The sequence below is a fragment of the Eptatretus burgeri genome, chromosome 3 (genome assembly GCF_056783735.1).
Source record: "Eptatretus burgeri isolate ZD-2024b chromosome 3, Ebu_testis_v1, whole genome shotgun sequence".
Classification (NCBI taxonomy): domain Eukaryota; kingdom Metazoa; phylum Chordata; class Myxini; order Myxiniformes; family Myxinidae; genus Eptatretus; species Eptatretus burgeri.
The window spans coordinates 59,136,667-59,162,568 of NC_140963.1; the positions used below are offsets into that span (position 1 = coordinate 59,136,667).

Here is a 25,902-nt window from a genome sequence, read left to right on the forward strand (position 1 = left end):
CAAGTCGATGCCATGATGCTCAAAATTTCGTAGGACTGTCTTGCGACGACCCCCGATGACCCACAATTTGCCCAAATTTTCTGTCGTGTCGTGGCACAAATGCATCGTGGGTTCATTGTGACCGTGAGTTTAGTCATCAATTTTGGAGGGACGGCCTGATCTCGGCAGGGTCTTGGTTGTACCATATGCCTTCCACTTCTTAATGATTGTCTTGACTGTGCTACAAGAGATATTCAAGGCCTTTGAAACATTTTATACCCATCCCCTGATCTGTGCCTTTCTACAACTTTATCCCAGAGATCTTTTGAAAGCTCCTTGGTGCTCATGGTTGAGTCTTTCCTGTGAAATGCACTACCCAGCAGAGGAAACCTACAGGAACAGCTGATTTTATTCTGAAATAATCAGAATCACTACAATTTAGCACAGGTGGAGGCCAATTAACTTGATGTGTGATGTTGAAGGTGATTAGCTACACCTAAGCTAATTTACAATTGCTATTTTAAGGGGGTGGACACTTATCCAACCAAGATATTCGAGTTTTGTATTTTTATTAACTTTCTGAAATTTGTGGAATTTGTTTTTCACTTCGAAGTTGTGGGTTACGATGTATAAGTAAAGGTGGAAAAAGTCTGATTTCATGCAATTTAATTCTGGGCTATAAGGCAACAAAAGGTGAAATTTTTGAAAGGGGATGTAGACTTTCTATAGGTGCTGTGCCATTGCTGGAGAGAGGGGATGCAAGAGAATGCTCAAACAACTGAACCATTGCCTTGATTTCACATGCTCGCAAGATATTACTGAAGATCATTCAACACAGAATAGAAGACTTGATTCAGCGAGAAATAGCCATTGAGCAACCAGGTTTCAGAAGAGGAAGAGGTACGAGAGAGAGATCAAATCGCAAATCTGAGGTGGATCATGGAAAAATAAGGGGAATATCAAAGACAGGTGTATCTCTGTTTTATTGGTTACTACCCTGCATTACCTGTTGCTGTTCTATTCCTGTTGGCATTTTGAAGAAATCAAATTTTGTTTTATTTGTGGGGGACTAAAACACCTACCTACACCCATTAAGGAATAGGTTTGGGATCATGTAATATTACCTTTCACATAGCTACAAAGGCTGAGGCACTCAACACATCTCCAGCCCTTTAATTGTGAATACTTTTCATTAAACTTTCCCTAAACCATAAAATATGAGTGGAAAACGACCTGTATCTATTCATTCAAGCACTCGTGGTCAGAGGTCCCACCACTCTATTACTTGAGCTCCCCATCCACACATCTCCAGGCCTCAACACGCAATTTCTTCTCCTGTTATCGATGAGTACACTGCAGGGTACAGTACTGTACTCGTTTATTTTTCTTTTTTCTCTCATAATCTACATATATTCATGATAGCGTTTATCCATTCATCAACCATTCTGTCTCTCCACACTGTTTTTCTGTAGCTTCTTGCTTAATGTACAGGCTTCTTATAAGACATATTAGGAACTCTACCATCCCCATTTTTCCCAACATAATCCACATCTATTCTTGATCAACACAATCAAAAGCTTTGCAATCTACTCTACCGGTCAAAAGTTTTAGAACACCCCCATTTTTCCAGTTTTTACTGAAATTTAAGCAGTTTCATGTTTCAATGTACTCTGAAATTAAAGCATAGAACAAATACTGAAATTAAAGCATAGAACAAATGCTTCCGGTTCCGGGTTTGGAGCGTCAACAGGTCTCCTTCAGGGCTTTCTGCTGACGATCTCAAAGTTAAGTTTCCGGTCGTTATCTGTCCCGTTTTAACTGTTAATTTTCTCACTTACATGTTACTGTGTGTTCCTAGTTCGGTTTTGTTTCAAAAATCGTGCTATTTTGTGAGATTTTGTCGACCTTGTCTTACCGGGTGCTTGAGGCCTACCCTTGAGGCTTGAGGCCTACTGGTTCCCCTCGGTGTACGATCGTGTTTTGTTTTTTCTCCCCATTACCTTCAATTTCTATCTTCCCCACTTTCCTAACATCCCCCATCCCTCCCAACTAGTCACTCTATTTCTTAACTTAAATAAAAAAACAAGCCGGTAGGTGGCGATGGGTCGCCAAGCATGGAAACTATATGATATAGAGCAAAATGGATGTCATATAGCGGATACAGAATCACCTTAAGATTATGCATGTCAAATCTCATCCAGTTCCATCTACTGATAACTACTCGGTATCCATTTGAATGAAAAGTACCAAAAATGCAGTTTGAAATTGGAAATCCCCAAAGTCTGAGGGGGTGCTGTGGGTGAATAAAGATCTAAATTGAAAATCCGGCTTGATCGTTTGTGCACAATGTATTCCAGACGATACGTGTGAATTTTCATGACCATCCGACCATAACCCTAGGAGGAGTAGCATTTGGCGCGAAGGCACCTCCAGCTCTCGCATATTATCGATTTTTGCACTAATTGACCTTTGACCCCTGACCTAAGTGAAATCGGTCAATATGTCCAAAGGCAAAGTTGTAGTACTCATGGAGTACCATGAACCTGCAAAGTTTCATTCGTATCGATGCACTCACCTGGTCGCTAGGGGGCCTTCAATTTTCGCCAATTTTCACGCATACCCTAATTGTAGGGGGCGCTGCGGGTAAAGTATTCCATACATCACAAAAACCGGAATATATTTGATAGGGCATCACCTGTAGATCATTCGTGCCAAATTTCATAACCCTACGTGGGATAATGGCTTTCGGAATTGATTTTGCGTGAATGGTACCGATTTTGAAGGTTTTTCGGTTGTTGCTAGGGAACCAAAGCGTCCTGAGCAACCATCACAATTTCGAAAGCACTAGGTCATCAGATGTACCAACCACCCGAGTTTGGTCAAAATCCGCCCACGTTTACTACCAATTATGCTGATGACAAACGAACAAACATCCAAACAAACAGACAGAATTACTGACAATAAGGGTCACCAATTTCGGAGACCCAACTATTTTGGCAACCCAAAAAAACGCGACCTTTCTCCTTCCTCATTCACGACTCCATTCTTCTTTTTGTGCTTCATCGCCTCTTCTTCTCCTCTTCTTCTTCTTCCTCGATTTTTTCAACAACACTTCCATGACCTAATCTGTTGAAAACTCTCTCAATCATTAATAATAAAAATAAAAACGATCTCTTATAATGCTTCATCTTCCTCTTTCATACGTGTGCTACTCTTTACTGAATCATAATGCACTACTCTTCTGCTATTTAAACAGACTGCTCTCAATTCGACATTTCCTTCATACCTTGCCTAAAAAATCCAACTGTTACAGCGTTTCTTCTCTCCATTCTCTGAATTCGCCTTTATTGCATCCACCAAGAATTGTGTTAAATCGCATCTCTGACCTAAAACTTTTTTAAACCCCAGTTTGCTATGAATGTTCGCTTTCCATCAACCAATCTTTTTTTCCAACTCCAGTGCCAACTCACCCCTCTCACCCCTCACTCTCAAAGCAACCATCCCACTCTTCTCCCTCCAAGCCTCCCTCTCACCTCTCTCAACCCCCCACCCCCTTCACCTTTCTTCCAGCATTCATCCCCCTCACTCATCCTTCTCAAAGTTGCTCCCCTTCTCATCCGCAAAGCTGCCTCCTTCCACTGCCCTCTCACCTCCATCTCTTCACTCCACCTCCTCAAATCCTCAACTGCCTTCTTCCCACTTTCTTGTCCCCCCTCTCCCCCAGTACCACAGAGCCTTTTCTCCTCCTCATCCGGCCTCCTCCTCCAGCTATTCTGCAATCCCCACACTCTTTCAACAACCCTCCTTACCTTCCCCCCTCATCCCTTGTCCTACCCTCACCCTCCCCCCTTGTCCCTTGTCCTACCCTCACCCTCCCCCTCCACCCCCTGCACCCAAAGCCTCCTCCCCTCCCTCTTCATTAAAAGTGTGGACCTCAAATGTCCGGGCCTTCGCTCAAACCTGTCAGATCTTTCCATACAGGTTGCCACTGACAAACCAGACATAAGCTGCCCAACAGAAACTTTCCTCCCCCAAGACGTGTCTGACGCCCAAGTATCTCTCCCTGGTTACTCCCTCCTCCAGTATGACAGACCTGAGCCTCGTCCTGGTGGAGGTGTTGCTCTCTTCATCAAAGACTCTATTCCTCACTCTCCATGCACTGCCCTCACTCCCCCACACCTCCAGGAATACCTCTGGCTACGGCTTCCTCTCCACTCCCACCTCATGTTTATATGTGTACTGTACCGTCCACAGGTTCGATCTTTGTCAGGTCAGGTTCGATCTGTGACCTGCTACAGGTACCATGTAAACCTGTACTAACCTGTTCCATGGTCGGGTTGTCGGCGACTAAACCGTCTCCCCCACCAGGTTTTCTGGTGAGGAGGGTGTTTGGATATGGACACCCAGCAGGATTAAAAACAAAACCTGTCAAAGGGCGGAGGAGCTCCTTGTGAGCCAACGGCCATCCATATCTAGTGCCCAACTGTGTCTGCGGACGTCCTCCTGCAGTTGGGTTACTTCTTATTAGGAGGTTGGTGGCAGGATTTGCACTCCAGCCACCGTAAAACGCTTCATTCCGCAAAACGCAAAAACGCAAAAAAATCTGAAAACCCACTCCGTGGGAGTACCTCCTGTGCAGCTTCCCTTCGCAGGGCAGCTCACCGGATGATGAGATTGGGGCAAAGCTTTTCTGGGACCCCCAATCTTTGATAGGAGGGAAACCACGGGGTAACATCCCTGGGTCAGATTGCGGGAGAGTGTGTCGGGAGTGGTGCTGAGGTGTCGCTCCACCAGACGGCGGTCTCCTTGGGTTAACCTGAGGCGGTCCCTTCGGGTGGGTGCCTGGAATGTCCTATCCCTAAGAGAGGATGATCACCTGTCTCTGTTATCATCTGAGCTCAAGCGTTTGGACATCGGGATTGCAGCTCTCTCTGAGGTTCGGAGACCGGATTGCGGCGAGATAATGGTGGGTGGTTACACCTACTATTGGTCTGGTCGCTCTGATGGTTACCATACCCAAGGAGTTGCTGTAGCTGTGTCCAATAAGCTGACCCCAATGATAATTGAGGTAACACCGGTCAACGAGCGTATTATGAGATTAAGGATTCGTCACTCCTTAGGTGTCATTTCCCTGGTCTCTATTTATGCTCCGACTGAGGCGAGTGATCTTACCGTGAAGGATGCATTCTACGCCACACTCGAGTCTGTGGTTGATCAGTGCCCCAGACGAGATACACTTCTAGTCTTGGGGGATTTCAATGCATCGACTGGAACTGATAGGGATGGTTATGAGGTGTGTGTTGGTCCCCATGGGTCAGGAACTATGAACCAGAATAGCACTAAGTTCCTTGACTTTGCAAGAAGTCATGGACTTAGGGTGGCTGGTTCATGGTTTCAGCGCCCGCAAGCTCATCGCTGGACTTGGTATTCCAACGCTGGCGGTGTGGCAAAGGAGATTGACCATGTCCTCATTGACGGTCGTTGGAGGATGATCCAGAACTGCAGGGTCTACCGGAGTGCTCAGTTCCTCAATACTGACCACAGGCTTGTTGTAGCAACTCTAAAGCTGCACCTTAAATCCTGGAGAATGGTACCATCCCAGCCTAGGCTGGATGTTGCCAAGCTCAGGGATGAGAGAGTAGCTGAGGAGTTTGCGAACAGGCTGAGTGGACACTTGGGGGGTCTGGGTGCTTTGGGGGGTCCTGAAGAGTTGTGGAGCACCTTCAAGACCACCGTCCTTGATGTTGCCGGTGGATGCCTTGGAGTTCACCGCAGGGCAAAGAAGAATTTTGTCTCTCAAGGGACACTGGATACCATTGACCAGAGTCGCAGGGCCAGGCTGAATGGCAGAGCTGAGCTGTTCAGGGAGCTGAGGCGTAAACTGTATGAGCACTGAGGGTGGACAAGGAGGCCTATGTGCGAGGAATCTGTGAGGGGTAGAGCATCACCTGTGGACAGGTGATTCTCGTCCCGCTTACAGGGGAATTCGCGCATTACGTTCATCCAAGCCCATCCTCGGAGCACTGCAGTTCGAGCAGAGAGTGGTAGGCTCTTGACAGGGGAGTCTGAAGTAGAGGCCCGCTGGGCCGGTTACTTTGAGCGGTTGTACCAGGCTGATCCCCCAGCTGTCGAGTTGGACGTCAAGGGTGTTACAATCCCTGTTGCTGACCCTCGAATCAACTGTGGTCCACCATCGCTTGTGGAAACACGGGCTGCGGTGAACCAGTTGAAACGGGGCAAAGCTCCAGGGATCTGTGGCATCCATGCTGAACTTCTCAAGGCTGGTGGAAATGCTGCACTCGCGTCGTTGCATGCAGTTTTGTGCTCTGCCTGGAACACAGGCATCATCCCAACTGACTGGAAGAGGGGCCTTGTTGTCCCTCTCTGGAAAGGGAAGGGTGATCGCCAAGACTGCAACAACTACCGAGGGGTGACGCTGCTCTCAGTGCCGGGCAAGGTCTTTGCTCGGATAATTCTTGATAGGGTTCGCCACCATCTGCTTGAGCACCAGCGTCCAGAGCAGTCAGGCTTTACACCAAAGAGGTCAACGATTGACCGTATCCTTGCTCTTCGTGTCCTCACTGAACGCAGACGAGAGTTTCGGCAGGGGCTGCTTGCAGCCTATGTTGATCTCTGTAAAGCGTTCGATTCAGTGAATCGGGATGTCCTCTGGAGGATTCTTGGTCTTCGTGGGGTGCCACCGAAACTGATCGATCTGATGTCTGAACTCTACTCTGGTACTGAGAGTGCTGTGAAGTGTGGTGGTACCGCCTCTGACTTATTTCCAGTTGTTACTGGAGTTCGTCAGGGATGTGTACTTGCCCCCACACTTTTCAGCACTTGTATGGACTGGATTTTTGGGAGGATGTCGGAGAGAGATCAAGTTGCGGTGCATCGTTTGGCAATGTCAAGATCTCGGACCTTGATTTTGCAGATGATGCAGTCATCTTTGCGGAGACTTTAGACATCCTCTTGGGGCCCTCGAGGTGCTGAATGAGGAGTCGGAGCCGTTGGGATTACGGATTTCTTGGGTCAAAACAAAGATCCAGGCTTTCGGTGACATCTTGGATGCTGCTGTCCTGTCTGTGTCTGTTTGTGGTGAGGATGTTGAGGTCGTGGATAGATTCACTTACCTTGGCAGTGATATTCATGTCTCCGCAGGTTGTGAGCCGGAGGTCAATAGACGTCTGGGTCGGGCCTGGGGGGTCATGGATTCACTGGATCATGGGGTGTGGCGCTGCCGGTACCTGTGCGGGAGGACGAAAGTCCGAGTCTTCAGGTCCTTGGTACTTCCAGTCTTGCTCTATGGGTGCGAGACTTGGACTTTGACCAAGGATCTGAGACGGAGACTTAATTCCTTTGGTACCAGGTCTCTTCGGAGAATCCTTGGCTATCGCTGGTCGGATTTTGTGTCCAACGAGCGGTTGCTGAGAGAGACTCGGATGAGATTTGTTACCTGCATAGTCCGTGAGCGTCAGCTGCGGCTGTATGGACATGTGGCTCGTTTTCCTGACGCTGATCCTGCTCACCAGATTCTCTCAGCGAGGGAGTCTCATGAGTGGAGGAGGCCAGTGGGCCGACCACGTGCCTCATGGTTGCAGCAGGTTGACCATCATCTCAAGGAGATGGGGATGGGCCTGGCATCTGCCTGGGGGATGGCCAGACGGAGGCCCCTGGAGTACCGGCGGAAAGTGGACGCAGCGACGCGCTGTTCTGGCACATGCTCCCATACCTGACCTGACCTGACCGTCCACCTAACAGTGATGACTCCATCTACACCTCACCATCCGAAAACATGGACCAACTTCTATCTTCTCATCCAAACTCTCTCTTCCTCATATGCGGCGACTTCAATTGTCATCATGCCAGTTGGCTAGGTGTGGGTACCTCTCTCACCTGTCATGGCACCTCAGCAAAAGCTTTCTGCGACTCATTGGGACTGACTTCCCGACTCAACTTCCTGACCCGGATCTCAACCAATGGTACTCCATCTCTTCTGGATTTGATTTTGACAAATTTCCCTGATAATATCTGCTGCTCTTCCTCCGCTCCAATCGATTCTTCTGACCACGTCCTTGTCAAAGTGGACATCTCTCTGGCTATTATCAGACAACCACCTCACCGCCATCGAGTCTGGCATTTCACTCGAGCCGACTGGCAGGGTCTCCAAACAGCCATCAAACATGTAGACTGGTCTCCTATCGCTACTTTCTCCAACATCAACTCATCCTGGGAATTCTTTCAAAGAAACTTGCACTCCCTCATGCACAGATTGATACGCTCTCGTCTTCAGTTGTCCTACCCATCCTCCCGCCCTTGGTTCACTGAAGGTTGTGGTGAGGCAGTTGTCCTGAAACAACTTGCCTTTGCCTCATGGAAAGCAAACCCAACTGAGGGCAATCTCAGTTCCTTCCATAAAGCTCGGAACAAGTGTGTATCTACCCTCAGGAGAGCCAGAAAACAACATCTTTCTCATCTCAAGTCTGAACTCTCAAACCTCTCTCCCTCCTCAAAATCCTGGTGGCGTCTAATCAAATCTGTTTCTGGTGTATGTTCCCCCTCCATCCCCTCCCTTACCTCAAATGGCCGCACTGCTGATACTGCACGTGAAAAAGCTGAATGCCTAAACTCGGTGTTTGCAGCTACATCTTGTGTCCAAAAACGCATCACTTTCTCTACCAACTTACCCAGTCACACCCAACTGTCCCTGGACTCTGTGTCCTTTTCTCCTGACAAGGTGGAGAGCTTGCTGTCAAACCTTGACTCATATTCTGCAACCGGTCCAGACGGCATCAGCCCACGTGTCCTCAAAGCCTGCTCTTCTGCTCTTGCTCACCCTCTCTCTGTTCTATTCACCCTCTCATTTGCTCAAGGTCATCTGCCATCTGCTTGGAAATCAGTAAACATCACTGCCCTGCACAAAAATGGTGTGCAAACAGATCCCTGCAACTGCAGACCAATCAGCCCTTTCCCAATCATCAGCAAGGTTATGGAATTCATCATCGCTTCAGACATTAAATCCTTCCTCTTCTCCAATGGCTTGATTTATGATCATCACTGGTTTTAGACCAGGACACTCTTCCCTGGATATGCTGCTTCTGCTCTCCCAACAATGGATGGAAGTACTCAATGCCAGACAGGAAATCCGAGCCGTATCCCTGGACACATCACGTGCTTTTGACACAGTCTGGCACCCGGCCCTGCTCACCAAACTCTCTTCCAATGGTATCCAAGGCCACCTCCACTCATGGCTCACAGACTTCCTCTCCCGTTGCAGTCACCGTGTGGCCCTAAATGGAGTTCTTTCATCCCCTCTTCCTGTCCAGGCTGGAGTTCCTCAAGGTAGCGTTCTAGGCCCTGTTCTTATTCTCATTTTCATCAATGATCTCTCTGACTGGAAAATCCACTATATCTCTTTGTTGATGACTCCACCCTCTGATGTCTCCACCCTTTGCTGATGCCGTACCATCGGTCATCCCTCAGACTGGCAAGCAGCAGCTTCATCGCTCACTGCAGATCTGGATAAAATCACAAACTGATCCAACACGCGGAACATGTCTTTCAATCCAGACAAATCTCACACTCTCACTATGTCTCTTCGAAGGGACCGTTTAGACCCCCCCCGCCCCCCATCCACTTTCTCAACAATCCTCTGGAAGAAGTCTTTCTTTCAAGCTTCTGGGTCTCAGTATCTGCCATGACCTTTCCTGGGAAAGCCACATTTCAAACCTCGCCTCCAAAGCCAGTCGCCGACTGGGAATCCTCCGTCGTGCAAAGTCCTTCCTCGGCCCACCTGAGCTCCTGACCACTTACAAAGCTTTTGTCCACAGCCTAATGGAGTACTGCTCTCCCATTTGGGCTGGTGCTCCTGCCTTCCACCTTTCTTGGCTTCACGCTGTAGAAACCAAGGCATTTCAGATCATTGGCATCTCCCGCAATGAGGCTGAGTCTTTGGGCCTCTCACTCATTCACCGCAGGTTGGTCGGTGGTCTTTCTGTCTTCCACCGTCTCCTCTCCAGCCTCGCCCCCCCCCCCCCGCTCTCTCTGTGATTTGTCCCCACCACATTTCCGCAGGGTGCTCAAGGTCCACCAACAACCCCCTTCTGGTAAAACTATCAAAATCACGAATCACTGCTCATCTTCACTCTTTCATTCCTCTTTTTTTCCCGCCTTTGGAATAAACTCCCTCACTCTATTCATTCCCATTCTTCCCTCCAGGCCTTCAAAACAGCTGTTCACCACCACCTCTTCTCATCCCCTCTCCAAATCCTTGATCTTTTCTGCCCCCGATAATCCACCCAAGCCCACTTCCTTCAAATTCCCTGCTTTCCTTCCTGAAAGTTCCTGTAATGTCCATCTTCTATTCCCCATGTTCCCCATCCCATCCCTCTCCCTTCCACAGATCTCCTCATGTCTCTGTTCCCCACTGTTTTGTCCTTCCCACTCCCTCCCCTTTTGTCTCATGCCCCCACCCCCCCCCCTTGATGTGCATTGTGTGTTAGCTCTCAAATGAGCCTCGACAAGGTACACAAAAAAAATAGAAGCTAATCAGCTTGTTCTTGTCACCCAAATATAATACAAAAAAAATATAAAATGTGCAGATAAAAAAGAAATCATGGAATAGTTTTGTTGAACAAAATTTAATCTAAATTTTGGACTCATCAAAGGAGCCACCTTTTGCAGATATAACAGCTGAACATACTTGTGGCATTCTTTCTGCAATGGAAATAGAATATTGTTTGGAAAGTTCTTCCCAACACTGTTGCATAAGTTCCCACGAATGTGTTGCACTTGTAGGTTGCTTTGCTTTCACCCTTCTGTCCAGTTCATCCCAAACCAGCTCAATGGGGTTTAAGTCTGGAGACTGTGCTGGCCTTTCCATGATTTGAAGCCTACCGTCTTGTTCTTTTCTTCTGAGGTAATTCTGATATAGCCTGGAGGTATGTTTTGGGTCGTTATCTTGCTGGAGGATGAACCCCTGACCAATGAGGCGTAGACCAGATGGTATTGCATGGCACTGCAAAATGCAGTGGTAGCCCTTTTGGTTCAGGGTGCCAGTCACTCTGTGCAAGTCGCCGACTCTGGATCCAGCAAAATATCCCCAGATCATCACGCTTCCTCCTCCATGTTTGACAGTTGGTGTCACAAACTGAGGAACCATCCTTTCGCCTACTCGACGGCGTACAAAAACCCTGCGTGATGAACCGAAGATTTCTAATTTTGATTCGTCGGTCCAAAAGACCTTCTTCCAGTTTTCAGTAGTCCATTGGCGGTGCTTCATGGCCCAGACAAGCCTCTTCTTCTTATTTTGCCATCTTCGCAATGGCTTTCTTACTGCCACTCGACATGTCAAACCTGCTGCTCGAAGTCTTCTCTTCACAGTTGAAACTGAGACTTCCTTACTTCGACCAGTGTTAAGCTGTGATTGAAGCTGCTGACTCTGAGCCGCCTATCACGCAAGCTTTTGACTCTCAGAAACTTGTCTTCTGATTGTGTTGTGGCTTTGGGTCTGCCAGACCTCTTCCTGTCAGAGTTTCCTCCAGTTTACAAGTGCCTTTTGATGGTGTAGAAAACTGTACTCACTGACACCTTGACTTCTTTGCAATTTCTCTAAAGGAAAGACCGACACTTTTAAGGGTTATAATGGTCTGTCTGTCTTCCTTTGTTAATTGTCTTTTTCTCGCCATTATGATCGCAATATACTACTTCCTGCAGTGCAATATTATCCAAATACTGCTTCAGAGGGTGTAGCAACACAGTCTGATCCAACACTGTTTTTATTCAGACAGAGGGTTTTTAACTAATCAACAAAGTTGAGATACCTGTAGGAATTGTTTGCATCAACTTTCAAGGCTTAATTTACTTCCATTGCTGCAGAAAAGCTGCAGTTGCAAACCCATTACTTGTTCCCTGAAAAGGGCCTTTTTTAACAACTCTGAAATATACATTATTTTTCAGTTTTCGGTAACGTAAACGTTTTTTTTTTAACCTCTGGCAGTTTACCGCTTAGCTTTGTACCAATTCAGGTTATTAATGACTTGAACTGCTTAAATTTCAGGAAAACCTGGAAAAATGGGGGTGCTCTAAAACTTTTGACCGGTGGAATATACTGTAAGAGAACGGTTTGTGTGTCTGTCTGTGTGTCCCCATTTTTCTCAGAGATGGCCAAACAGATATTTGTCAAACTTTTAGAGGTTCATCAGGGAGTTCCAGGGAGTGTTTTAGGCCAAACGAATTTTTGAAAAAAAAGTTAGATTTTGGGTGATTTTTTTTTTTTTATTATCACGCTGAGGCTTAGGCACTGCAAACAGGACTAAAGTTACTTGATATCACTCGATTATGGCATCCGATGTACAGTTGGACGTGCAGATTAACAACAAAGCAGGAACTTCAAGATGTAGCTTTCATATTACACAGATAGATTCCTCATACTACCCACAAAGTGGGGATTGCCAAGAGTGTCAGCTCCTTGTTTGAAGCTACTTTACCCACTCATTGAATCGAGTCTTTTCATTTACACCTTTTTAGTGTTGGGGGATAAAATATTGTCAGATATCTTCATTCAATCAAAATTTTTAACTTGTGTTGTAATGTCATGCTTTTTTCTGTAAATCTTTCTTTATATTTCACTTTTTCGATCTTCTAAGTCTTTGTTTTGCATTGACTTTTCTGAGCAATGGAATGTATCAGGTCAGGTCAGGTCAGGAATGGGAGGGAGCATGCGCCGGAGCAACGTGTCGCTGGGTCCACTTTCCGCCGGTACTCCAGGAGCCTCCTTCTGGCCGTCCCCCAGGCAGATGCATGGCCCATCCCCATCTCCTTCAGATACTGATAAACCTGCTGCAACCACGAGGCACGTGGTCAGCCCATTGGCCTTCTCCACTCACGAGGCTCCATCGCTGAGAATCTGGTGAGCAGGATCAGCATCAGCAAAACGAGCCACATGTCCATGCAGCTGCAGCTGACGCTCACGGAATATGCAGGTAACAAATCTCAGGTAACAATTGAGTCTCTCTCAGCAACCGCTCGTTCAACACAAAGTCTGACCAGCGATAGCCAGGGATTCTCCGGAGAGACCTAGTACCAAAGGACTTCAGTCTCCATCTCAGATCCCTGGTCAGAGTCCAAGTCTCACATCCATAGAGCAAGACTGGAAGCACCAAGGAAGGACCTGAAGACTTGGACTTTCGTCCTTCCGCAAAGGTACCGACAGCGTCACACCCCATGATCCAGTTAATCCATGACTCCCCAGGCCTGACCCAGACGTCTGTTGACCTATGGCTCACAGCCAGCAGAGACATTAATATCACTGCCAAGGTAAGTGAATCTCTCCGTGACCTCAACATCCTCACCACAAACAGGTGCAGACAGGAAAGCAGGATTAAAAATGTCATTGAAAGCCTGGATCTTAGTTTTGACCCAGGAAACCCATAATCCCAGCGGCTCCAATTCCTCATTCAGCACCTCGAGGGCGCCGAAAAGGCAATCTAGAGTCTCTGCTAAGATGACCATCATCTGCGAAATCAAGATCAGAGCTCTTGACATTCGCAAACGATGTACCGCAGCTTGATCAATCCGACATCCTCCCCAGAATCCAGTCCATACAAGTGCTGAAAAGTGTGGGGGCCAGTACACACCCCTAAAGAACTCCAGTAACAACTGCAAATAAGTCAGAGATGGTATCACCAAATCTCACAGCACTCTCAGTTGCAGAGTAGAGTTTAGACATCAGATTGATCCGTTTTGGTGGCAACACACTAAGACCAAGAATCCTCCAGAGGGCATCCCGATTCACTGAATCAAATGCTTTAGAGAGATCAACATAGACTGCCAGCAGCCCTTGCCGAAACTCTCGTTTGCATTTGGTGAGAACCCAAAGAGCAAAGATATGGTCAATCGTTGACCTCTTTGGTGTAAAGCCTGACTGCTCTGAATGCTGCTGCTCAAGCAGATGGTGGCAAACCCTATCAAGAATTATCCGAGCAAAGATCTTGCCCGGCACTGAGAGCAGCGTCACCCCTCGGGAGTTGCAGTCTTGGCGATCACACTTCCCTTTCCAGAGAGGGACAACCAGGGCCCTCTTCCAGTCAGTTGGGATGATGCCTGTTTTCCAGTCAAAGCACACAACTGCATGAAACAATACAAGTGCAGTATTTCCACCATCCTTGAGAAGTTCAGCATGGATGCCATAAATCCCAGGAGCTTTACCCCATTTCAACCGGTTCACCACAACCTATGTTTCCACAGACAAAGGTTGACCACAGTTGATTGGAGGGTCAGCAATCGTGATTGTAACACTCCTGACATCCAACTCGACAGCTCGTGGATCAGCTTGGTACAGCCGCTCAAAGTAATCGGCCCAGCGGGCCTTCACTTTGGACTCCTCTGTCAAGAGCCCACCACCTCTGTTCTAACTGCAGTACACCGAGGGACGGGCTTGGAGAAACGCAATGCGTGAATTCCCCTGTAAACAGGACGAGAATCACTTGACCACAGATGATGCTCTACCCCCTCACAGATTCCTCGCACATAGGCCTTCTTGTGCACCCTTAGTGCACGTACAGTTTCACGCCTCAGCACACTGAACAGCTCAGCTCTGCCATTCAGCCTGGCCTTGTGACTGGTCAATGGTATCCAGTGTCCCTTGAGAGACAAAATTCTTCTTTGCCCTCTGGTGAGTTCCATGACATCTCCTGGCAACATCAAGGACGGTGGTCTTGAAGGCACTCCACGACTCTTCAGGATCTCCCAAAGCACCCAGACCCCCAAATCTCCACTCAGCCTTTTCGCAAACTCCTGAGCTAACTTCTCATCCTTGAGCTTGCCAACATCCAGCCTCGGCTGGTATGGTACCATTCTCCCGGATTTAAGCTGTAACTTCAGAGTTGCTACCACAAGCCTGTGGTCAGTGTTGAGGAACTGAGCACTCCAGTAGACCCTGCAATTCTGGATCATCCTCCAGCAACCATCAATGAGCACATGGTCAATCTCCTTTGCCACACTGCCAGTGTTGGAATACCAAGTCCAGCGGATGAGCCTGTTGGTGCTGAAACCATGAACCAGCCACTTTATGTCCAAGACTTCTTGCAAAGTCAAAGAACTTAGTGCTATTCTGGTTCACAGTTCCAGACCCATGGGGACCAACACATGTCTCATAACTATCCCTGTTTGTTCCAGTCGATGCATTGAAATTCCCCAAGATTAGAAGAGCATCTTACCTGGGGCAATGATCAACCACAGACTCAAGTGTAGCATAGAATGCATCCTTCACAGCGAGATCACTCGCCTCAGTCGGAGCATATACAGAGAACAGGGAAATGACACCCAAGGAGTGAAGAATCCTTCGTCTCATAATACGCTCGTTGACCGGTATTACCTCAATTATCATTGGAGTCAGCTTCTTGGACACAGCTACAGCAACTCCGTGGGCATGATAACCATCAGAGTGATCAGACCAATCGTGGGTGTAACCACCCCCCATGATTTTCCCACAATCCGGTCTCCAAACCTCAGAGAGTGCTGCAATACCAATATTCAAACGCTTGAGCTTACCCCGTGGTTTCCCTCCTATCATCAAAGATTGGGGGTACCGAAGGCTTTGCCCCAATCCCGTCATCCTGTGAGCTGCCCTTCGCAGGGCATCTGCACAGGAGGTACTCCCACGGAGTGGGTTTTCAGATGTTTTTTTCTGCTTTTAAAATGTTTTGCGGAATGAAGAGTTATACGGTGGCCGGAGTGCAAATCCGTCCACCAACCTCCTAATAAGTAGTAACCAAACTGCAGGAGGGCGTCCACAGACACAGTTGAGCACTATATACGGATGGCCGTTGGCTCACAAGGAGCTCCTCTGCCCTTTGTACTTTGAATGTATCAGTACTGCATTTACTTGGGTATGTCCTTTCTTCCTTGAACATCGAACTGTCCAGCCACAGAATTTTCTTGACATCCACCAGCTCTCCGAGAGGGTTGCTTACCTTCATCCTTTAACAATCTATTCACTTCTTTCAAATTAACATTTGTAGTACCCCTGAGTCCTGCTATCTCTCGTGTTAATTTCCAAGCAAACTATGAGTACGTATGTATCTAACTCCGTAGTCTTAAAGTTTCATGATCTCTTTGAACTATATTTTAACAGAGATATGCAAGAGCTGTTTCAAGTCATTTATATGCAGTGGTCTTCGAATGTTGTGACTGTTGAGTCAACCAATGCAAGAGGAAAAAATGCAAGAAATTGTGTTTCTCCCTTAAATGCAAAGATCAGATGATTTGCTTGTATTTGAAATACTTTATGCACTGAGCTTCCAAACCAGGATGGGTTAAAGTGCCTTGATGCTTGTACATCTTTCAGTGGTTTCTCCCACATTCAATAAATTTCAGGGATGGCCTTTCTGAATAATATGAACCATGTGCACTCTTTTTGTGGTTAAAAATATTGTTTTGGGATCACAATGCTTCAATACAAATATATGATCAGCCAAATTACAGTTTTTATTACACTGAGTGATCATGCAATTTCTTGAAAATGTTGCACGAGTATTTGTAAATCAATGACTGTACGACTGTCTTAGAAAAGATCCACATGGTTTTCATGGGTGTGTCTGGCTCTAAAATACTGCAGTTACTTTTTTGGAATCTAGGAAAATGTGAGAAGCTTTTGCGATAGCAAGTGAAACCATTTTTTGTCGAAGCATTGTTTTAGTACTGTATTGTTCGTGACATTATAAAATGGCCAAGAAAGCTGGAATTTTCATAAGCCATGTCAGTTGAATATCCAACTCTTGCAAAAAAAAGTGGTGTTGGCTTGCATACCTCAGGGCTTTTCAGCCCCGCTGAGGCTGCCGGAACACTTTAATTGGCCTTCTAGTTCACCACACGACATGAATGGTACTACAAAAGGTTTGCCTATTTTAAGATCTGTGTCATGCATTGCTTCAATGTCATAGTCACAGCTTTACAAAAATGGGCAATCTTCCTTTACTCTGCAGGCCCGTGTTGGGAGTCAGAGTGATGCATCAGTCATTCAGTCAATCCACAATGTCAAGGGGAATGCATTCTGCGTGGATTGCTCCATACCCAGTGAGTATTGCATGTATCTTTAAAGTCAATGACTCAAACGGTTTGTTGAATAGTGTGCATGAGAACCTGAAACATTGGGTTGGTATGTTAAGTTAAAAAGCCTCACAGGATACCCTTTTTTAATTGGGAGGTGGCATTTTTGAGGTTATGACGGAGGGAAGTTTGCTTCCATAATGGTGAACCTTTCACAAGACCATTGTCCTTGCTGAGAAGAAAGTTGGACCATGGGAAGGAAACGTCATTCATTCTTTTAATGCCCTCTTTTACAGCAGAACAAAATCTGTCTGAATTTGAAACTGTAATTTCGGGTTCCAGAATAGTGAGAGCGATAATTTGACGAAGCAATTTGCTATTCTGGTAATTGAAAAGGTTTTTCTTTTTTATTAACGAGAGTTTTTATCACAAATCCTTTTGGAGTTGAAATGATGGTCAGTTGCAGATGAATACATAATGCTTTATATCAGGTGAATATTAGAGGTGAAAATGTATTTAGTATCAAGGTATTTTTCAGTGTATAGAAGAGTAAAAAAATGTAGTCCTGTAGTATTAAAATATAATTCCCTAAAGACAACATTTAAGAAAATACAAATAATTTAAACTAAAACCACTTCCGGTTCTTGGTCTGAGTGCGTTGAATGTTGGCTAGTGCAGTGCCTCTTTCCAGTTCATCAAAGCTAAGTTTTCCACACCAGATCCAGAGTGTCTTTGTTATCATTTCGTCTCTGTGCATTTGGCTGCTTTTTGTCCAATTTTCCATGTTTAACCACACCTCCTTGTGGTGGATTTTCGAATTTGTGGCCCTGTGAGTATCTAGCCGACTCGCAAAGGCTTCAGCTTATGGGCATGCCAATTTTGTCTGTTCTCTGATGCCACATTCCTCGTTCCACTTTCTTTATCCTCAATGTTCCCACCCTTTCTCTGTGTCCCCCTCTTTAGCATCCTTTCAACTCCTCTCTCTCTCCCATTTTTGATTCTCCCTCACCCCACCTCTCACAGCTTACCACTCCCCACACCTCCTTCCATCCCCCCCAATCACTCCACCTCCTCCCATCACCCCTCACCTCACCTCCTCCCATATTCCCCTTACCCCACCTCCTCCAATATCCCCCTACCACACCCACTCTCAGATTTCCCCCTCATCTCGTGCCCCACACCCTGCCCCTCACAGATTCCCTTTCTCCCCATCCCCTCCCAGGTTTGTTCCCCGCTGCCCCACCCTTTCTCAGCTTTGAACACCCACTCTCCAAGTCCCCCCAGCCCCTCTCCACATTCCTGTAACCTGCTTACAATGCCTCATCCCCTGTCCATGACTGTGTACCTCATACATCCGAGGCCCCCACTCCAACCTGACAGATCTCTCAATCCAGGCTGCTGCTGATGAACCAAATATAATCTGCTTCACTGAACCCTTCCTCCCACAGGATGTCCCAATTCCTTAGTGTCTCTCCATGGCTATTGTCGTCTCCAGTTCGATAGGCCTGCATCCTTCCCAGCGGTGAAGTTGCACTTTACATTGAGAACTCTCACTGTCCATTGGAGCAAACAAAGATTGGGAGGGGTTGGGATTTCCCACTGTCTGTGTATTGCTCTTACTCTTCCAAGCCAAAGGAAGAGTATCTTCGGCTGCAACTTTCCCTCCACTTCCACTTTTTGTTTGTCTGTGTTATACCATCCTCTTAACTGTGACAACTCCATTTGCATCTCTTTCTCAGCCAACATGGACCAACTTTTAACAACCCATCCAAGCCCTCTCTCTTCCTCATATGTGATGATTTCATCTGTCTATGCCAATTGCCTGGGTATTTGTACCTCTCAACAGCCATTGCACTGCAGAAAGGACTTTTTTGATTCCATGGGCCTCACTCAATCTGTGAACTTTCCAACCTGGATTTCTGACAATGGAAAATAATCCCTTTTAGACATGAAGATTCCCCACAAATGTGTCCTGCTCTTCCTCTGCTCCAGTTGGTTCATCTCATCATATGCATGTGGGAGTAAACATCTTTCTGGCTATTCTCAGAGAGCCCCCTCAGTACTGGCGAGTCTGTCAGTTTGGTAGGGACTCCAAGCAGCCATCTCACTTCACCACTCGTCTCCTATATCTACTGCCCCGACATTAACTCATCCTGGGAATTCTTCCACTGAAACTTGCTCTTTCCTCTGCATAGATCCATCCCATCTTGTCTTCAGTTATCATACCCTTCTTCACAACCATGGTACACTGAATCCTGTGGTGAAGCAGTTACTTTGAAACAACTTGCCTTCTCTTTCTGGAAGGCAGACCTGACCGAAGGCGATCTCAGATCATTCCACAAAGCCCGCAACAAGTGTGTGTCCACTCTTTGGAGAGCCAGAAAACAACATCTGTAAAAGGTGCAAAAACTGACCCCCTTAACTACAGACCTTTCAGCTTATGCCCAATCACCAGCAAGGTCATGGAATCCATCATCACAGTTTACATAAATTCCTTTTCACCAATATCCTCATCTCAGATCATCAATTCAGATTCAGACCAGTTCACTCAACCTTGGACATGCTGCTTCTGTCCTCCAAATAATGGATGAGGCCCTTATTGGCAGACATGAGATGAAGGCCTTCTCTCGAGACATATCTCGACCTTTCGATGCAGTCGAGCACCCTGCATTGCTCTCCAAACTTTCTGTCTGTGGCATCCATGGACAGCTCCACTCTTGGGTTATTGGCCTCCTCTACTGTCATAGACAGTGCTTGGCTCTCAAGGGAATCCTTCCATCTCCTCTCCCTGTCAAGGCTGGGGTGCCCCCATGGCAGTGATCTGGGCACAGTCCTCTTCCTGATTTTTATCAAATATCTTTCTGACTCTGGAAAATCTTCTTTATGTCTTTGCTGATGACTTCACCTTCTGCTGTAACATCCCTCATCCTTCCGATAGGCAAGCAGCAGCCTCTTCTCTCTCTGCAGACCTTCATGGCATCATAAACTGGTCAAGCACTCGGAATATGTCTTTCCTGACAAAATTCACACTCTCACTCTGCCTCCAAAAAGACCATCTTGTGAACCCTCCCATCTACTTTCTTAACAATCTTTTTGAAGAAGTTCAGTCACTCAAACTTTTGGGCCTCACTATCAGCCATGATCTTTTGGGTAAAACCACTTCTTGTTTGTTTTTTTGTATACATTTACGAGGCTCGTTTGAGAGCGAACACACAATGCACAGCAAAGGGGGCATGAGACAAGAGAGGCGGAAGAAGGAAGGACAAAACAGTGGGGAACAGAGATATTCAGAGATCTGTGGAAGGGAGGGGGATGGGGTGGGGAACACGGGGTAGACAAGATGGATATTACAGGGACTTTCAGGAAGGAAAGCAGGGAGTTTGAAGGAGGTGGGTTTGGGGTGGATTAACGGGGGAAGAAAAGATCGAGGATTTGGATGGTGGAAGATAGGTGGTGGTGAACTGCTGTTTTGAAGGCCTGGAGGGAAGAATGGGATTGAAGAGAGTGTGGGAGTTTATTCCAAAGGTGAGAAAAAAGGAGGAATGAAAGAGTGAAGGTGAGCAGTGATTTGTGATTTTGGTAGTTTTACCAGGAGGGGGTTGTTGGCAGACCTTGAGCGCCCTGCAGAAATATGGTGGGGACATTTCGCAGACAGAGCAGGGTGGGGCGATACCGGAGAGGAGACGGGAGAAGACAGAAAGACCACCGACCTGCTTGCAGTGAGGGAGTGAGATGCCCAAAGACTCAGCTTCATCGCGGGAGATACCAATGATCCTAAATGCCTTCAGTTCCACAGCGTGAAGCCGTGAAAGGTGAGAGGCAGGGTCATCAGCCCAGAGGAGAGAGCAGTACTCCATCAGGCTGCGGACAAAATATTTGCATGTGGTCAGGAGCTCAGGTGGGCCGAAGAAGGAATTTGCACGACGGAGGATTCCCAGACTGACTTTGGAGGCCAGGTTGGAAATGTGGCTCTCCCAGGAAAGATCATGGCAGATCGTGAGACCCAGAAACTTGAATGAAAGGACTTCTTTTAGAGGATTGTTGAGAAAGTTGATGGGGGAGCGGGGGGGGGGGTTCTAAACGTTCCTTTCGGAGAGACATCGTGAGAGTGTGAGATTTGTCAGGATTGAAAGACGTGTTCCACATGTTGGACCAGTTTGTGATTTTACCCAGATCTGCAGAGAGCGAAGAAGCTGCGGTTTGCCGGTCTGATGGATGGCATAGTACGACAGAGGATGGAGTTATCAGCAAAGAGATAAAGAGGATTTTCCAGAGAGTCAGAGAGATCATTGATGAAAACTAGAAAAAGAACAGGGCCCAGAACGCTACCTTGAGGAACTCCAGCCTGGACAGGAAGAGGGGATGAGAGAACTCCGTTTAGGGCCACATGTTGACTGCTACAGGAGTCGAAGTCTGCGAGCCATGAGTGCAGATGGCCTTGGATACCATAGGAAGAATGTTTGGTTAGCAGAGCAGGGTGCCAGACCCTGTCAAAAGCATGTGATATGTCCAGAGATATGGCTCTGATTTCCTGTCTGGCATTGAGTACTTCCATCCATTGTTGGGAGAGCATAAGCAGCATATCCAGGGTAGAGTGACCTGGTCTGAAACTAAATTGATGATTAGAAATCAAGCCATTGGAGAAGAGGAAGGATTTAATGTCTGAAGCGATGATGAATTCCATCACCTTGCTGATGATTGGGAGAAGGCTGATTGGTCTTTCCTTGCAGGGATCTGTTGTTGCACCTTTTTCATGTAATTTCTCATTTTGTTTCTAAGTTCTAAGTTGGTGTCCAAATACATTCACTGACTGGGCATCCTCCATCATGCAAAGTTCTTCCTTGGCACACCTGAACAATTATCTACCTCCATGGCCTTCATTCACAGCTTAATGGAGTAATGCCTCTCCTCTGGCCTGGTGACCTTGTTCAGCTTGATGCTGTAGTTACCAAGGCCTTCAATATCCTTGGAATCTCCCACGATGAAGCTGAGTCTGCAATTATCACTTTCACACCACATGTCAGTGGTCTCACTGCCTTCTTCCCCCCTTTCTTCTAGTCTTGCACCCTCTTCTCCTCCGTGCCCCCCCCAAGGTTTCTGTGGGGCAAACGCTGTCTGCCAGTAACCCCCCATCTTGTGAACTTCCTCAGTCCCTTCAATGTCATTCTTCCCTCCTGGACTTCAACACAGCTGTTCACCACAATCTCATGTCATCCCCCATCCACACCAAATTTCTTTTCTTTTCCACCCACATTAACTCTCTGCAAGCCCACCTATTTCCCAGTTTCCAGTTTTCCCTTCCACTTCTGTGATTGAGAGTTTGCAGCTGTAGACATCTTCTTTACACCCTGTGTCCTCCACTTGCCCTCATACTTCCCTGCATCCTGTATTTCTCCAAGTCTCCCTCTATTTTGTCCCTCAACCTTGTTGGTGTGTTCCTGGCCCCTCTCTTTCTTCTGTTCTTTTTGTGCTGTTTCTTCCTGATCCGTTCTGCGTTCTATTTCCTCCATGAGCCTTGACACTGTGTACAAAAAAAAATATTTAATCTTCATCAACCCTACCCTGAATGGAGTTCTTTCCATAAAATCCCATTTTTATCAATTAATATTTTCAGTCCATACACAAGGTCAGGTGGTAGATTCTTTTGGATGAAGCTTATAGTTCTATGTTAGCGTTTTGAAACAAGTCTTCCGACTTTGCGTGCAGACCCTGATTGGGCGAGCCTCAACCTGGGTGCCCTCATGTGTATCGAGTGCTCGGGCATACACCGCAATCTCGGCACTCACCTCTCTCGTGTGCGCTCACTGGACCTTGATGATTGGCCCACTGAGCTTGTTGCTGTCATGATGACGATGGGAAATGCTCTTGCGAACAGTGTTTGGGAGGGGGAAGTGCCTTCTACAGCAACAAAACCCTCTCCAGACTCTCCACGGTGAGTTTCTGAAAACCTCTTTTGCCTTGTGTCACATAATTTCTGAGCTACTGCTTAGTTGTTTAAATGGGTTGTTTTTCTTGTGTTGTCAAGCTGAAAATATTGCTTTGTATAGGACTATACAAAGCAATATTTTCAGCATTCAAGCTCCTTCCAAATGAAGTAGTTGATTGAGTAGTTCAGAAATGTTTCCCCTTGTATTCATGGTGTCCTTTAAGTGTGGAGGGGGAGGGAGGGGAGTTATCTACACATCCTCTCATTGACCAATTTTTCCTGCTGATAAAGCCATTAGGGCAGAAACAGCACTTCACAGGGTTTGTGCAAATGTGGACTCGAGGATCCCTTTGACCATTGCACACCGCATATTTTGGGTGATGATCATTGGTCAATTCCCCTCAGAGATCTCCTTACCCCTCATTTGACCCAAGCTGTCATGGCCTTACCTTACCTGTCGATCATGTTGTATTGTTTCAAGTATTTAAAAATAATCCTTATAGGTTAACAACCATTGTATAAAGTTTGTGTAACAATTCCAACAACAAACGCGTGAACAAAGCTGCTGAATCGCGAGTTTTTGAGACTTTGAAGTTCGAATATGGAAAAAGATAACTTGTGGATGAATAAAGCCTGTGATGCATGCATTTTATAATCAAAAGAGAAAAATGTCTCTCAAATTTGTGCAGTTGGATTACATACATAAGTGGAGGGAAGGGGATGTGATTCATTATTACCTCCACCACCAAAGGTGGACAGAGGTTATGTTTTCACCCCTGTCTGTTTGTCTGTCTATCTGTGAGCATAATATCTCTAAATGTTATGGACGGATTCAGATGAAATTTGATGTACTAGTTGGTTGTGTGCCAAGGAGGATTGATTAGATTTTTGTGAAGAGCCAGATCTGGATCCAGATCCAAGAATTTTTTTAAGTGATTCTTCACCATTAAGAGATACAGTGTCCTGCAAAAGTATTGTCGTATCCAGGGGGGTTTGCCCCTACCTGGACGGATAGCCGAGTGATTTCCCTTTGGAGGCAAATGGCCGAGATTCTCGGGAGATTATAGCACGCGGGGAACAGGAGGGTGGCAAATACGGAAGCACGGTACAGGGGTTTATTCTCGAACCCACGACAATCAGACAACACAAGCAACTTAAATTAATATGGGGTTTAATGAAAATGAATCAAATATATTTACAATGGTAATAATTCAAAGTGTAATAATAAAAACAGAACGTGAGGGAAAACAATCTAATTTCAAGGTGCCTCCACACAGACTTTAATACAGACAAGGGGACAGAATAATAAAGGAAAAAAAAATCTCCGTATCCCGCACGTAGCTGTGTGCCCAGAGATGAGTTTCTCAAGCTTAAAAGTCGCCAAACCGCTTTGTCACGGCGTGGGAAAATGCGCCCAAAATGATGCCCTGCCGCTCTCTGGGCGGGATAACGTACAGGAGGTAATTCGAGCAGCGATACTCAACACCAGGGCTCAGAAACCGCCGTGCAACTTCTTTCGTCGATCGCACTTGCCGACGCCACTCCTCTGCAAAAAATGGTGCCGTCACTTTCCCTGATGGCACAACACGAGGCTTCAAAGCTGGTCTCACAAACCAGCCAACAGTCAATGGCCAGCATCTTGCTCCACTACGCAAGCCAATTTGCCTCAGCATGAACACAAGAATCGTGCAGTCTTCTTCACCGTGTTGAGGGGAAGCCAGCCGTAATGCCCTTCTCTTTCAACCGCCATCTCTGCCTCTCTCGCTTCTGTATGTCCTTGGTATCCCGCTCTGAACCTAACTCTCCTCTCTGACGTCACGCCCATCAATCATCCACTCCGGGGATGTGGTTTGCTAGTTGTCACCCCTGGAGGCACGGTTTCTTTCCTCCTTGGACGTGCAGCTCAGTTGTTGTTTTAAGGACGTGATCCCTTTTTATCGCCGGTCTTGAAGCACAAAAACATAGGAAAGTTCACAGGGGATGAATCACGTATTGGGAGAAATTATCCTTAAGCCCTACTTCATTTAACACACCACCACCCCTTGCATGGTAATACTCAGGCTCACAGTTTCCCTACTTAATTTACATGGAGGATGTCTCCTTCACGTCCACGGACCAAGCTACTCTATACAATCCTATCTTTCCTTTGAAATTCCTCAAACTATCCCAAAACATAACAGGATTCACCTTCTCCAAAGTTGCAACATTTTTATGCCAGCAAAGCTTATTTCATGATGCTTTCAAGTAAAACTTATTATATAGAATCTTCACAAACTACTCAAAAGTGATAAAGCTAAAAAATGCAGATAAAATGTGAATAAATTAGATTAACAGAAAATCAGATGATTCTCAATTGCATAAGTATTCAAACCGTTTGCCTAATTAATCCTGAATCACTTCAGGGGCAAATTATTTTTGTCTATTGACCCAGACGTCGATTGACCTCTGGCTCATAACCAGCAGAGACATGAATATCACTGCCAAGGTAAGTGAATCTCTCCGTGACCTCAACATCCTCAACATAAATAGGTACAGACAGAATAGCAGCATCCAAGATGTCATTGAAAGCCTGGATCTGAGATTTGACCCAGGAAACCTGTAGTCCCATTGGCTCCTACTCCTCATTCAGCACCTCGAGGGCCCCCAAAAGGATATCTAGAGTCTCCGCAAAGATGACTGCATCATCTGCGAAATCAAGGTCAGAGATCTTGACATTCCAAACGATACACCGCAGCTTGATCGCTCTGACATCCTCCCCTGAATCCAGTCCGAACAAGCACTGAAAAGTGTGGGGGCCAGCACACCCTTGAAAAACTCCAGTCACAACTGGAAGTAAGTCAGAGATGGTATCACCACATCTCACAGCACTCTCAGTACCAGAGTATAGTTTAGACGTCAGATTGATAGGTTTTGGTGGCACCCCACGAAGACCAAGAATCCTGCTGAGG

The 25,902-nt window shown here is 46.5% G+C and overlaps 1 protein-coding gene across 8 annotated transcripts in view; it reads left to right on the forward strand.

The window, feature by feature from the left end:
- LOC147029991 (arf-GAP with GTPase, ANK repeat and PH domain-containing protein 1-like) overlaps positions 1–25,902 on the forward strand; it is a 459,947-nt gene that overhangs the window by 368,531 nt on the left and 65,514 nt on the right. For all 8 annotated transcript variants that reach the window (XM_085873585.1, XM_085873584.1, XM_085873587.1 and 5 more), the window contains 2 exons: positions 16,965–17,055; positions 22,735–22,960. In XM_085873585.1, the coding sequence (XP_085729711.1) occupies positions 16,965–17,055; positions 22,735–22,960 (317 nt within the window). The remainder of the gene's footprint in view (positions 1–16,964; positions 17,056–22,734; positions 22,961–25,902) is intronic.